The 12,374-nt window shown below is 51.0% G+C and overlaps 1 protein-coding gene across 2 annotated transcripts; it reads right to left on the reverse strand.

Annotated features, from left to right (window-relative positions):
* Positions 1–5,000: 5,000 nt before the first annotated feature.
* LOC128134398 (leukotriene C4 synthase-like) lies at positions 5,001–9,708 on the reverse strand. 2 transcript variants are annotated; one of them, XM_052772071.1, is made up of 5 exons: positions 9,389–9,708; positions 8,474–8,573; positions 7,321–7,391; positions 7,005–7,086; positions 5,001–6,565 (listed from the first exon to the last, which is right to left on the reverse strand). In XM_052772071.1, the coding sequence occupies exons 1-5, from the start codon at positions 9,444–9,446 to the stop codon at positions 6,367–6,369; spliced, it is 510 nt and encodes a 169-aa protein (XP_052628031.1). In that variant the 5' UTR covers positions 9,447–9,708; the 3' UTR covers positions 5,001–6,366. The 2 variants fall into 2 exon arrangements, with proteins under 2 accessions (XP_052628031.1, XP_052628032.1); XM_052772072.1 differs by having other exon boundaries at positions 5,001–6,615.
* Positions 9,709–12,374: the final 2,666 nt, after the last annotated feature.

Here is a 12,374-nt window from a genome sequence, read left to right on the forward strand (position 1 = left end):
TGGGAGAGCGTGCTGCGGTATCTGTATCAGGGCAGATAACACAGTTAACACAGATAACACAGCTCTCTCGTTATTCTAGCCACACGTGTTCATGAAATGGAGCCTGTTTTAGCCACTTGCCAACTGCAGGTTCAGGAGCAGTGACCACAGCAGCTCACTGGTTTTGTCCTTGCTGACGTGATGATTCCCGACTTCCACCCCTTGCAGGTAATGTTGCCTTAGCTGTTTGGGGTCACCCAGCTTTCTCTTGTCAAGTAGTGCAATGTCAAAGCAATGCAGCTGATGCACATGCTTCTGGCACAGATCCTCTTCTACTCTCTCACTCCAGAAGTGCTCTGAGAGTCCTCCTGAGTGCTGACCCTACTTTTGCTCTTCCTACCTAACTTTTACCTTTAGCTCTTAAACCCTGGAAATCCCCGAACACAGAGTCGGGCACAGCATTGGCGGGGGCCAGAGCAGGGCATGCACTTTCCTGAGCTACCACAGTATATGTGTAAGTTTTCCTTTGGAAGGAGGGCATTCACAAAAGGGCACGTTAAGCCCTGTCCACTTTGTATATATTGTGGCTCTGCCCTCACCAGGGGAAAGATGAACTCTTGGTGCTCTCTTACAAGTGATAATTGCTGGGAGGTATAAAACTGATGAAGATGAGGCAAATTGTAACCTTAGAGTGTGCATTTTCCTGGCTTCCCTTTTCTTGACCTGCTAACATACAAAGTGGCAGATGGCTTTGGTTTTGCTTGGATTTTACCCCACTATCTAATCCAGGAATAGTTTTTACTGCATAGGGCTGTGGCCCGTGGTAACGTAAAGGGAGTATTTGCCTGTGGGCGAGGGTCCTGCTCTCAGAGGCCTGTCTGAAACACCCTGTGCCTCCACCCATGGCTGCGTCTCTTCTGTGACGGTTCGGCGTTCAAGTCAAACACAGTGTGCTCAAACCACAGGTATGACACGGGTCAGCCACAGTCACGCTCTTCACCGCAGTCCATCTCAGTCTCTCTGTCCTGGTTTCAGCTGGGATAGAGTTAATTGTCTTCCTAGTAGCTGGTACAGTGCTATGTTTTGAGTTCAGTATGCAAAGAATGTTGATAACACTGATGTTTTCAGTTGTTGCTAAGTAGTGTTTAGTCTAAAGTCAAGGATTTTTCAGCTTCTCATGCCCAGCCAGCAAGAAAGCTGGAGGGGCACAAGAAGTTGGCACAGGACAGAGCCAGGGCAGCTGACCCAAACTGGCCAACGAGGTATTCCATACCATGTGACGTCCCATCTAGTATAGAAACTGGGGGGAGTGGGGAGGGGGATCGCTGCTCAGGGACTTGCTGGGTGTCGATCTGCGGGTGGTGAGCAATTGCACTGCGCATCATTTGTACATTCCAATCCTTTTATTATTACTGTTGTCATTTTATTAGTGTTATCATTATCATTATTAGTTTCTTCTTTTCTGTTCTATTAAACCGTTCTTATCTCAACCCACGAGTTTTACTTTTTTTACCTATTTTCTCCCCCATCCCACTGGGGGGGGGGGGGAGTGAGTGAGCGAGCGGCTGCGTGGTGCTTAGTTGCTGGCTGGGGTTAAACCACGACACTCCAGTGAGGGTTGCACTCTTGCACCTAGACGCTCCAGTTCCTCCCAAGCAAAACACTCCTCCTTCCTCTGATCTTGCTCTGTTACACACCCCACGGATCTGTGTGTCCGTACGTTTACGCCAGTCAAGAGGGTTCTGGGTCTTACTGCCTATAATGTTCTTCTCAGTTCTGGCATTGATGGATACATCGTTCTAAATCACTGTAGTGCACGCAGGCAAGCACCAAAACCCTGTTATGTTGACAGCGAGGCCTCTGCAGACTCAGCACATAAAATGGGTCACTACTGTCGTTATTTCAGTTACACAACTCCAGTGTGCCTGCCTTTCTTTTTCCTTGCCCTTGAAGTCACTTGAATGTAAACAAGTAAAACAAGGGGGTAACAAAATCAGGATGAGGCATGGAGAGGGGAAAGGAAAGCATCCCACAGTACTGGTCTGGAGACTAGCATCCTCACAGCTCCAGCAGGCTGGTTCCCCAGAGCTCTGATCCTGGAGCTGCTGCAGAAATAAAGACCCATTGAGAAGTCTGGCTCCAAATTAGCATTTGAATTCCCTTGTAGTCTGTTGTCAGATGGGCAGGAGGTGGGTGCTAGTCTGGGTCTCTCAGTACTGATACACAAAGGTGGCTTTAAAAAGTCCTTATTCTTCTGAGGGAAAGAAATGCATTGCTCAAACTATGGGTACTTTGTGTTTTCCTTCTTTTTTTCTTTTTTTTCTCTTTTCCTTCTCCCTTTCTCCTTCCTTTCACCCCCTTTCCCGGATCAGGCTGAGCTGTAGAGAGACACGTCTGAGTATTGTTAGCCCAGTCTGACCTACTTCTTTCCCTCCCCTTGGCCCCGTGTTATGGATGCTGGTGCTATGGAAACCTGGGTGACATGCCAGTGCCACAAAGCCAGGGCCACCAGCTGCACCCTCCTCTCCCAGCCCCACAGGAGCTTCCCCTCCCAAACATACCCCCAAAGAAAGTCAACAGTGCTGCTTGCCGGGGAAATTCAAGGGTGTGCTCCATCCATCCCACCAAGCCGTGCTCTGGAGGAACCAGGCTGCTCTTCCTTGGGCTCAGGTGCATGGCTGCATTTTTTCCCCGGTCCCAGGGCACAGCATTTTGGTGCTGGCGGCCACGTGTAAACCCGCCGTTGTCTGCACACCAGACCTGTCTGTGCACATATCCTGCACGGGCCGTCACGTGACGGGTAGGAAAGTACACGTGGGCGCCCTTGAAGTTTTCGAGTTAAAAATAAGCCACAAACTTCTGCAACGTGGTACAAAAGCCTTACAGGAACCTGGCTAGGTTCCTGCAAAGACAGAAATGGGAACACGTGCACCGGTGATCCCTGTAGAGGATGGCAGTTGCTCCGTCGGTGGGGCAGAGCTGTGCGGTTTCATTGTCACGCGTTTGCTTGCGTAGGAACAAGCCTTATGGGGGATGGAGGGTTGTTTACAACTTCAGTCTCTATGTTTCTTGTGATAAAAAAGTTCTCGCTGGTTCTGCAGGTTTCCTTTGCTCTCTGCCGGCCTCCTGTCCGGCTGGCTGCCTCGCCTGGGAGGCTGTGGCAGTACCAAATTGGATTTGCTTCCAAATATCTCACGGCAAACCTTTTCCTCCCGGTTGCTGACGCTGAACTGGCGGGCGTAAGAGGAGGAAGCAGGAAGGAGCTCGGGAATCCGTAAAGCCCTTCGCAGGGGGCTCTTGTGTCTCTCGTAAGCCGTCTCCAGGGGATTTCTGCGAGTCTCCAGGACTCCCCCACCCCAATAACCTTAACCCCAGGGCCTGGCCCAGCACAGCTGAAAACTTGGAAGCAGGAGGGTTTGCGCATGAGTGCGGCCAGGGCTCTGGGTGCGGGCAGCCTGCCTCAGCGCTGCCCTAGCCACGTTTTGGGGTGCAGCCAGCGACGCCCTGGGCACCTCTTGGGGGTGCAACGAGAGACGCCTCGGCCCGCAGCAGCTGGCTGCCGGACCCCCTCAGACACCTCCCGGCTCCCCTCTCGCTCCCCCCGGCCCGGCGGCCGCAGCCGCGTCGCACCGGCGCCCTCTCCCGAGCGGCGGCGGCGGCGGCCGGAGCCCGGGGCCGGACGGGGCGGGGGGGGGGGGCCGGGGAAGGGCCTCGTAGGATGGGGCTCGGGCACAGCCCGGAGTGCCTCGGTCCCGTTAAGCTGCGGGCACAGCAGCCCGGCCTCGGCTCTCCCCCCGGCTCTTCCCTCAGCCAGCTTAGTTCACCAGAGCAGAAGAAAATGAAGCCGGGACACAAATCCCGCAGGTTGGGGGGGGGGAGGTGAGCTGGCTTCGTGGGTCGCCCCTCGCCCCTTCACGGCTCCCACTAGGCCGGGCAGGAGCGGGAGGTGAGGAGGGGGCACAGCTGGGGACGGGAGCAGCAACCGGGAACCTTCTTCACCCTCTCAGCGGTGGAAGTTGCGGTTCTGCAATCGGCCCTGCAGCAGGACCAGTACCGCCGGGCGGTTGGATTGCCGTTAAACTGGAGCTCGCGGGACGATCTTCACACCGGCTGGACGGTGAACCGGGAGCCACGTAACCTTGGGGTGGCCTGGGCAGACCCCGTCCCACCCAGCACGCACCTTCCCAGTCCAAAACCGGCCCCTCGGCATCTCTGCACAGGATGCGAGTGGGCAAAGTGGTTTCATACGGCACCGGCGCAACGTGCTGTGCGGCGGCAGCGCTTCGAATTGGGTAAATCCTGAAACCATCGACTGCATCGTTGAACCGTGGTCTGGTGCAACGTAATTTTCTCTGATGACAGTTATGAAGCAGCAAAGTAATGACAGCATCCCTGGGTGGAGGGGAGGAGGTTTCCTTCTGCTAGAGGCACCTGAAACGACCCCTCTGACAACTGTTTGAAGGGGCTGATGTGCCGGGCAGTTTTTCTGTGACAGAACTAGCGACGGCAGGCAGCCGAGGCCAGAGCCTGGCTGCGCTGCACCAGGATTTTTAATGGTCCTCCGTGCCTCCAAGGGGAGAAGCTGGCTCGCCACAGCCTCGCTGCTGAATCATTAACTTCCCTCCTCTGAGTCATTCTGCAGCCCTGTCACACACAGAGAGCCGAGATAAGCAGGGCTGAGGTGGTAGTGGCTCCAGGCTGATACAATAGGGTTAGAAAAGTGGTTGCAGGGTAAAAGATGGAGGTTGTGTCTGCAGAACCAGTGAGCACCCACTTGGACTAACCTGAGACAGCAGGGCTTTGAGATGGAGCCAGGACCTGCACTGGCAGCTGGGGCTGGTCCTTCTGTATTAACCCTCTGGGAGGTGACTGGTAAATGCAGGTAAAAAGGTGGGGACAGAGAATTAACTTCAGGAGATGGTGGGAATGTAAAGGCTAAGTAAAATCTCACTGGGGGCAGGTAGCATGTCTGTTCCTCCCTGGCCTTGCTAAGGCACAGCCGGTGTTAAATGATGCTCAGCCTTTTCCAAAGTGTTTTAGCAAAGCTGCTAGAAAAGAAGTTATTTTGTTGTTGTTTACCTTGCTGTGACACCCAGGGGTTTGTGTGATTATGGGGCCCTGCTGCACTGAAAACTTTGCAGAAGCAAGTGCTGTACAGTTATTTTTGTTTGGATTTAAGGCTTTCCCTGCAGTGTTTGCCGACTTCAATGCAGCAGCATGACTCCAAGGCAGGAGAGCCCGAATGGGAAACAGACTGGGGGCTTTGCGGGATAAGCCCATTTAAAATGCAGGGAAGGAAATGAAACAATGTGAAAAATTAATCACTTCTTCCAAAAAACCCCTGCCTTTTGTTCTTACAATCTAGATATGCCTACTCCTGGGGAAAGGAGGGGCGGACGGCAGGCTTTAAAGTGTGGTTAGGCTGGCAGCATGTTAATGCAGTTATTTTCGCTCTCCAGGTTTGATGTGAAATCCCCCTGTGACAATGGCACGGAGCACTGCTGGTGTTTTCTGAGCTGTGTCACTAACATGAGCGGACCAGTGGCCAAAAGCATCAATGTTGTGAACGCTAGGCTCCCGTGAAAATCCTGGGCAAGCCTGGATGGGGACCTGAGCACCAGGCAAACCACCCAGCAGGGACCACTGTTTGGTGCTGAGCAGCTTAGCCCCCAATCTGGGAGCTCAGCACCTCTGAAAATCAAATTCTCCCTACTCAGAGCTCTCCTCCCATGGGACATAGGGTTGCAGGCTGTGTTACGCTGCACGGCAGGGAAACTGAGGCAGCCACCTCGTGTTCAAACATCCGTGTTTTTGTTCTCTGCTAGTTGCAGACCCACAAGGAGACACCCAGCACAGCAAGCTCAGTGCCTTTTTATTTGTGCACGTTGTCGCTCAGCAGTATTCAAAGTTATACATGCAGTAGTGGTTATGAGTTTGCACAGTCTGATTTACAATATTGTCCGAGGGCAATGGCTGATAACCATTACAAGGGCACTAATAGACTTTCACACGACATGTTGATGGCTACTCCTGTCTACCCGTTGACTCTTGTTATGCCCCAGCCCCCATCTGGTTTCAAATGCCTGTCTTAGGTGTGGGCCTTGGAAAACTGCCATGAACCCACGTTTGGTGCCTGGGCTGAAGGCAGAGCTGCTGGAGGAAGGGGAACACATGGCAATTCACTGGGAAGCTCATGCTGAGATTAATTTCCTTTTATGTGTCCAGTTTTCCTAAAATTCTCCTTGTTTTGAAGCATTGCTGTTTCTGCATCAGGCATGATGGAGCTGCCAGGTATGGAGCACTTGGCACAAAGAGTGCTGTGGGGGAAAAATACCTCCTGAAGAGCTCAGCAGTTCATGCCGGTGCAGGGCAGTGGGGAGGGAGGTGTTAAAAACTCAGGTGAGGGTGGATTTGTTGCTTAGCTGTATTAGGTACAGCCAGTCTGTTACCATGGGCAGGAGGGAGCAGGACTCGAAGACAAGGACACCGATGAGGGACAGAGGAGCAGGTCACGCTGTGAGAAGCTGGAGGATGTTCAGCCCCACGTAGTGAGAGAGGAAGAAATGCAAGATGCCCAGGGCTGATGCTGCAGTGAGAATCCAGAGAACTCCAGTGCTAAAGTATATCGGGGCGAGCCTGGTGGAGGAGAGGGACCCTGCTAAGACCGAGCATTGCTGCTCTCACCCGGGAACAGTCCCTTCCTCCTTGGAGAAGGGTGGTGGAAAGGCAGCCCCTGGCTGTCCCCTGTCCCCTACATGGGGCCCTGTGCCCTGCTCCCACCTCGAGGGAGCACACACGCACCCGCAAGAGCTCGGGGCAGCTCCAGCCTTGCCCCGTACCTGTGTCTCTGGCCCCAGCCCCGTACCCATGACCACGTTATGCCCCGGGGAGAGCTCGGCAAGGCTGAGCCATGCAGGGACCCTGAAGCAGCCAGAGGGAGTCCTGAGCTTCCCCAAAGCACGTTATGCTCCCAAATGCAAACCCCCAGGGGTTATCATGTACTCCAGGCTGGCAGAGGTGTTTACCTTTTTGAGGACGATGCCCTGTATCCCATAAAGTAGCAGTAGCGGGCGTAGAGATAGAGCAGACCCAAGGCTGCAGCCAGACCTGCAGTTGAGAGAGATGACAGTGACCATCTCCAAAGGCTTTTTAGAGCTACTTTGAGCCAAGCAGGTAGCCCAAAGTGAAGGAATAGAGGCTTTGTGTCCTCTGGTTCTACCGTCCCATCAGAGACAGAATTATTGCCTGTTTTATTGTTCAGAAGGTGAGCAGGACCTGAGGACTGAGCAAGCACTCAGGGGAACAGATCCAGTGACAAACCAGGTAACGGGCTATTCTCACCTTGATGGAAGAAGAGTCCAGCCTGCCACAGAAGCGCCAGGAAAATGGGAAAGTACTCAGAGGAGTTCACCCTGGCAGGAAAGAGGAAGGGCATAAACAAGGGAAAGGAAGATCTTCCTTTTTTGCTTCCCCTAGCAGTTTCCAGGGGCTGGAGGCTGTTGCTTTTTAGAGCTGATATCACCATAAAAAGCACCCAAGGCTTGCACCTTTCCCTGCAGTTCCGTCCCACCTTTATTCACAGGAATTAAACAGTGGAAGGAATGGGGTCTCCAGGGCACAAGAAATTAAGTAAAAGATACCCAGATCAGACCATGCACAGAAAGGCTCTGTGGACCACCCCGACTGCCCCTTCCCAAGTGCTACAGCTCAAACCCTGCTGTAGAAGCCCCCAAAGCTGCAAGGAAGGTCTGCCCCAGCAGGCTGCAGACATATTGAGGATGAAGTGCATCTTAAGCAGATAAGGCCAGAACAGCTTGGGCTTCATGCAGGAGTGGGAGGGAGCACTTAGCTGTTTGGATTCTTTGTACACCATGCCCTTTTCCCCCCAAAGACAAAGTAGTAGGACAAAGAGATGCTGGATGAGGCTGAGTCTAGGCTGGCAAAGGAGCAGAGAAGGGGATGGCTGAGGGCATCCTGCTCCTGCTGCCCAGTTGCTTTTTTTCAGTGCTCAGCTACGGCAAAAGTGGAAGCTTCCTCCCTCTCTGCTTCCCTCCCCACTGCAGCCCTAGCACAGAAGTCACAGCAGAGACGCTGGATTGTCACTATCCTCGTACCAGCCTCAGCTGAGATCTCTCTGGGATCTTGTCCTTCCCAGTGAGCAGGGTTCAGAGCAGGGCTGAAGCTGCTCGAGGCTTTGACACTGCTTGGCTAAAACCAGCCTAAGGCTCAGGCACCCACAACTTTGTCTTTAGCAGCCCTACGCTCTACAGCAGAGATTTCTCTGTGATTTCTGTCAGCAACGGCTGGTGTGTTTAGGACTGGTGAGCCAACAGTCTTGATGCTGACTCTTAAACCCATTAATTTACCCCGAGGGAGGTGAGTAACTGCTGAATTACAGTCCCGAGAAATAAATGGCAAAGCAGGGGAGGGGCAGTGCCGTTAGACGTGAGATCTGGAAAGCATTGGAAAGCATCTTGTCAGAGGAGTTTCTTACTGTGCTCGAAAGATCCTTTCAAATTCAGGTGGGCCTGAGATCTTTGGAGGAGAAATGCCAAACACCCTCCTGGCATAGATCACCTGGAGCAAGAAGTAGGCTGCAGCAAAAGAGAAAAAAGTAGCAGTGGTCAGTCCTCTGCTGGAGACTGCCAGAGGTAAGGGCAAAAGGTCTGTGGTCTCCTCCTAACTTTGCGCTTCTGCATAGCAGAGAAAACTGGATGAAAATCCCAGATTAAGTTTCAGACAAGGAGAAGGAATGACCCAGTGCAACGGTGAAGGGAGGAGTATGCGGTCACGTACCACCAGCAGATATCTGCTTTCTCTCTTGTGTAATTAACAGATGATCTATTATCTACAGAAATTGTTACACAGTTTAGATGCACTTACTTTGTTACTGCCAATTTTAAGGTTTTTTCAGTCTTTAATTTTTTGCCCTTCTAAATCCTGATAGCTGAGTAGGGAGGGAACTGATGCCACAGATAAGCCACCCAGACACTGAATTAAATTGTCGTGCAATGTGGAACCACGGCTGGGGGATGTTCTGTGTGACCCACCGCAGCCCGTTCTTCCACCTTTCTGCATGGCAGTGCTCTTTGTATGCTAACGTCTACATGAACTTAAGGAACTGCTGTAAACACATTTTTCAAAGAAAGAATTCTACATGTTTGCAGAGGAGAACATCTACCAAGACATTTCTGAACTGAGGAGGTAGGTCAGTTCAGAGGAAGGGCTTCCCAGGCACTCGTTTTGTTGAATACTTTTCAAAACCTAGACAAGATATCAGTCTGTTGTCTGAAAAGCGGGGAAGCACCAGTGCAACAGCAGAAAGGAAATCTGAAGTGAAAGGAAATCCCTGGAGGTACAGTAGACTGACCCAGCAAGTATTTGGACATGTGTATCCAATGGTCCCTACCTTGCTCCAGGACTCCCAGGACTGTCACGGCAGCCAGCAGGTGAATCTGATCCAACATACTGACTCTTCCAGACCCTAGAAAATCTGATTTCTTGATCAGAAGCTCCTCTGGCCAGGTTTAGTCCTTGCAGATGTGTCAGTCGGCGGTGGTAGCTGGCAGCATAGGTTTGCTCTAATTGAACAGGGAAGATTTGTATGTGGTGCTTAAACCCAGGAGGAGTCTGGCTTGCCTGTTACTATATGCACCATGGAAATATAAATCATCGGAGAGAGGTCTAATGGCGTCTTTCCGTTCCCACCCTCCCTTTTCCAGGAATGAGTTATGAGGAAGTGGGAAAACCCAGCAGAGAGTGAACATGTGAGAGGTAAGAGAGGGGAACTGGGAGCTGAATGGGGGGACAAAACTCGACAGCCCAGCAATCCACTCCCCCTGGGGCATCTGGTTTAAAACCACTCCTAACCAAGGCCAAGGCACGTCCCTCTTGCTGATGTTGCATGAGGAACCACAGCCCCGCTTGGGCTGTTCTGCACCTCTTGAGCATCAGGACAGGCAGCGTTTCACGGTATGTATCACTGCGTGCGCAGGCTCTGGAAAGCACACATTGGGCACAGAGCACAACTTCTGGCCATGACACTGAGACAGCATCGAATAAAGCCCCCAAGTAAAAAACCCACTGCAACGGTAAGACAGGATGCGATAAAGTAGAAAAGGTACAGATCTGTCTTGCACAGTGACACTTTATATGGGGATGGGACCTGCGGAATGACTGTCAGACACCAAGAGGGTTTCAGAGCCTGCCCCCGTACTGGAAAGGCTGGGAGCTGTGCGTTTAAGGCTTCTGATCAATCCTCAGCCAAATTAACTCTCATCGTAAACACCAGAGAGAGTTCTGTGTGGGTAAAAACCTGCAGAATTCATCAAGATATAGCAAAAAGGAAAATTACGTTTTCACGTGTCAGGGTAGACCCACTTGGCTAATTCCTGTCTAAGAGCACAAAGCTGGCATGGCTGCGAGCTGCTGAAACTGCTGGCTTTGCTTCCTTCCTCTCCCTGCATTCGAAGAATTTTCCCTTCAGACCAGGGACAAGTTAAGACAAAGTGATCGTTAAATGTCACTATTATGGAAAATAAGATCAGATTAAAGCAGTTTACAGAAATTACATTGTATGCCTAATGTCCTTGATAGACTTCGGAAGAAGCAATAAACTGGTTCCGGTTTTCTGCGTCTCTGTAAGGGAGGGATAAAAGCACCCGAAGAGGCTATAACAATGTCCCAGCCTAGTATTTCTCCAAATATCAAACACAGACACCACTGTTTGTCAAGCACCAGCTTTAAGAATAATTCCTTCATCTCAGAATTGATCCTTTTTCATTCCAGCGACTGTTTAGAAATACGAGGAACATCGTGTTTCGTTTTCTCCCATTTAGCTGTCAAAGAAATGAAGACTTTCCTGTGTAAGCTCAAAAAGGGCAGAGGTCTCCCCATGCTTAATGATGTTTGATTTCCTTCTGCTCCTGCCTGATTACAACCCGCTAGCAAAGAAAATACAAAGCAAAGCAACTGAACAAAAAAGATATGAGTTTACACCTCCTTCAGATGACAGTGCAGCGTAACCTGCGTCAAAAGTGTCAAATATGTGTAAGGAAACCTGAGCCAGGAGGAGCTGTAAAGGCAGCCATAGAGCACTCCCACTCCCCAGATCATCATTAGATGCAAAATACTTCTAGTATCATCTAGCCTAGTCGAAATATAATAAAGGCTAGTAGAAACATGAATGAATAAACAAGCACAGATGTCTCTCCCCTCCTCCTCCCTCCCCCATAAGCATAATTTTTCAAGCTGTCTTTACCTCCTGAAGGGCACTGCTGGAGATACGCGAGAAATAAAACAAAGGATGTTACTTAACCTCTGTAAAGAGTTAACGAGGCGTGACCCTGAGCGAAAGAACAAAATTACACTGTAAATCAGTCGAACAAGGGAATACCAAGATAAGCACAAGGGGAACTCTACTACTGATAAAGTCAAAGAGCTACTTGAATTTTGAGTGAACTAGCCTAATTAACATGGTACAAACCCTGCCCTCGGACAGGGAAAGCCCCTACCACCAGCAGCCCCTTCCTCAGGGCACATGTGCAGTAAAAAGGAGGATGCTGTGGTTTTAAGTGGAGCCAAGGCTGGCGAGAAACAAAAGGAGCAAAGGGTGATGGAGCGAAGCTGTGAAAGTACTGATCGCTGTTGCTCGGGATGTATAAATGTTGTCTGCGTGTTAACCGAGGAGTGCTGGCTTTGTGGGGTCACCACCAGGCACCCATCTCTGCGCAGGCACGAGAGAAACAAATCTCTCGGCTCTGGGTGTTACTGGCTCTTCGCCCACCGGGCAAAGAACCTCGTTTTGGGATAACATTTTGGCACCCCAGGTGGGATGGCCGTAAGACCTTGCCTGCATCATCTTGCCATCCCCAACAGCGGACCGGACCGGAGCGAGGCCCAGCGCGCACCCACCTATTGATCGGGGTCTTCTCCGGATTCGCTCCGAAGTCGGGGTGATGAGCAACTCAGAGGTGCAACACTCACCAGAGATATTTGTAAAAGGGTGAAAGGGGGCGAATTTCTGGATTGGTGAGTATTTAATTTAATTTAATTTAATTTAATCTAATTTAATTGCTTCCATGGAAAGTCGCACATAGACGGTCGGCAAAGGGTGCCTTAATTGACCAGTGGGGTTAGAGCCGAGTGCACACGAGGGAATTACTGACCGGGGGGTCAGAGCTGGCGAATAATTAATAATCTAGATATTTGGTGAAAATGGGATCAGGCCAATCCACAATTCCTCCCTGTAGCCCTTTGGGGTGTGTTTTGAAAAATTGGACAAGTTTGGGTGAGATCCAATAACTAAAGATAAAATAAAAAGATATTGTAATCAATGGTGGCCGAATTATAAACTGGATGACAATGAAGTCCAGCCAGAAAATGGATCGGTAAAC

This window comes from Harpia harpyja, chromosome 20, assembly GCF_026419915.1.
Source record: "Harpia harpyja isolate bHarHar1 chromosome 20, bHarHar1 primary haplotype, whole genome shotgun sequence".
In the NCBI taxonomy this organism is placed as follows: Eukaryota; Metazoa; Chordata; class Aves; order Accipitriformes; family Accipitridae; genus Harpia; species Harpia harpyja.

Excerpts from the sequence above, each read along its gene's own strand:
- LOC128134398 (XM_052772071.1), bottom strand. The coding sequence starts at position 9,446 with ATGTTGGATCAGATTCACCTGCTGGCTGCCGTGACAGTCCTGGGAGTC. Across the intron at positions 8,574-9,388 it reads CCTGGGAGTCCTGGAGCAAG|CCTACTTCTTGCTCCAGGTG; the intron begins GTAGGGACCATT and ends CTTTTGCTGCAG. Across the intron at positions 7,392-8,473 it reads GAAAGGATCTTTCGAGCACA|GGTGAACTCCTCTGAGTACT; the intron begins GTAAGAAACTCC and ends CTTTCCTGCCAG.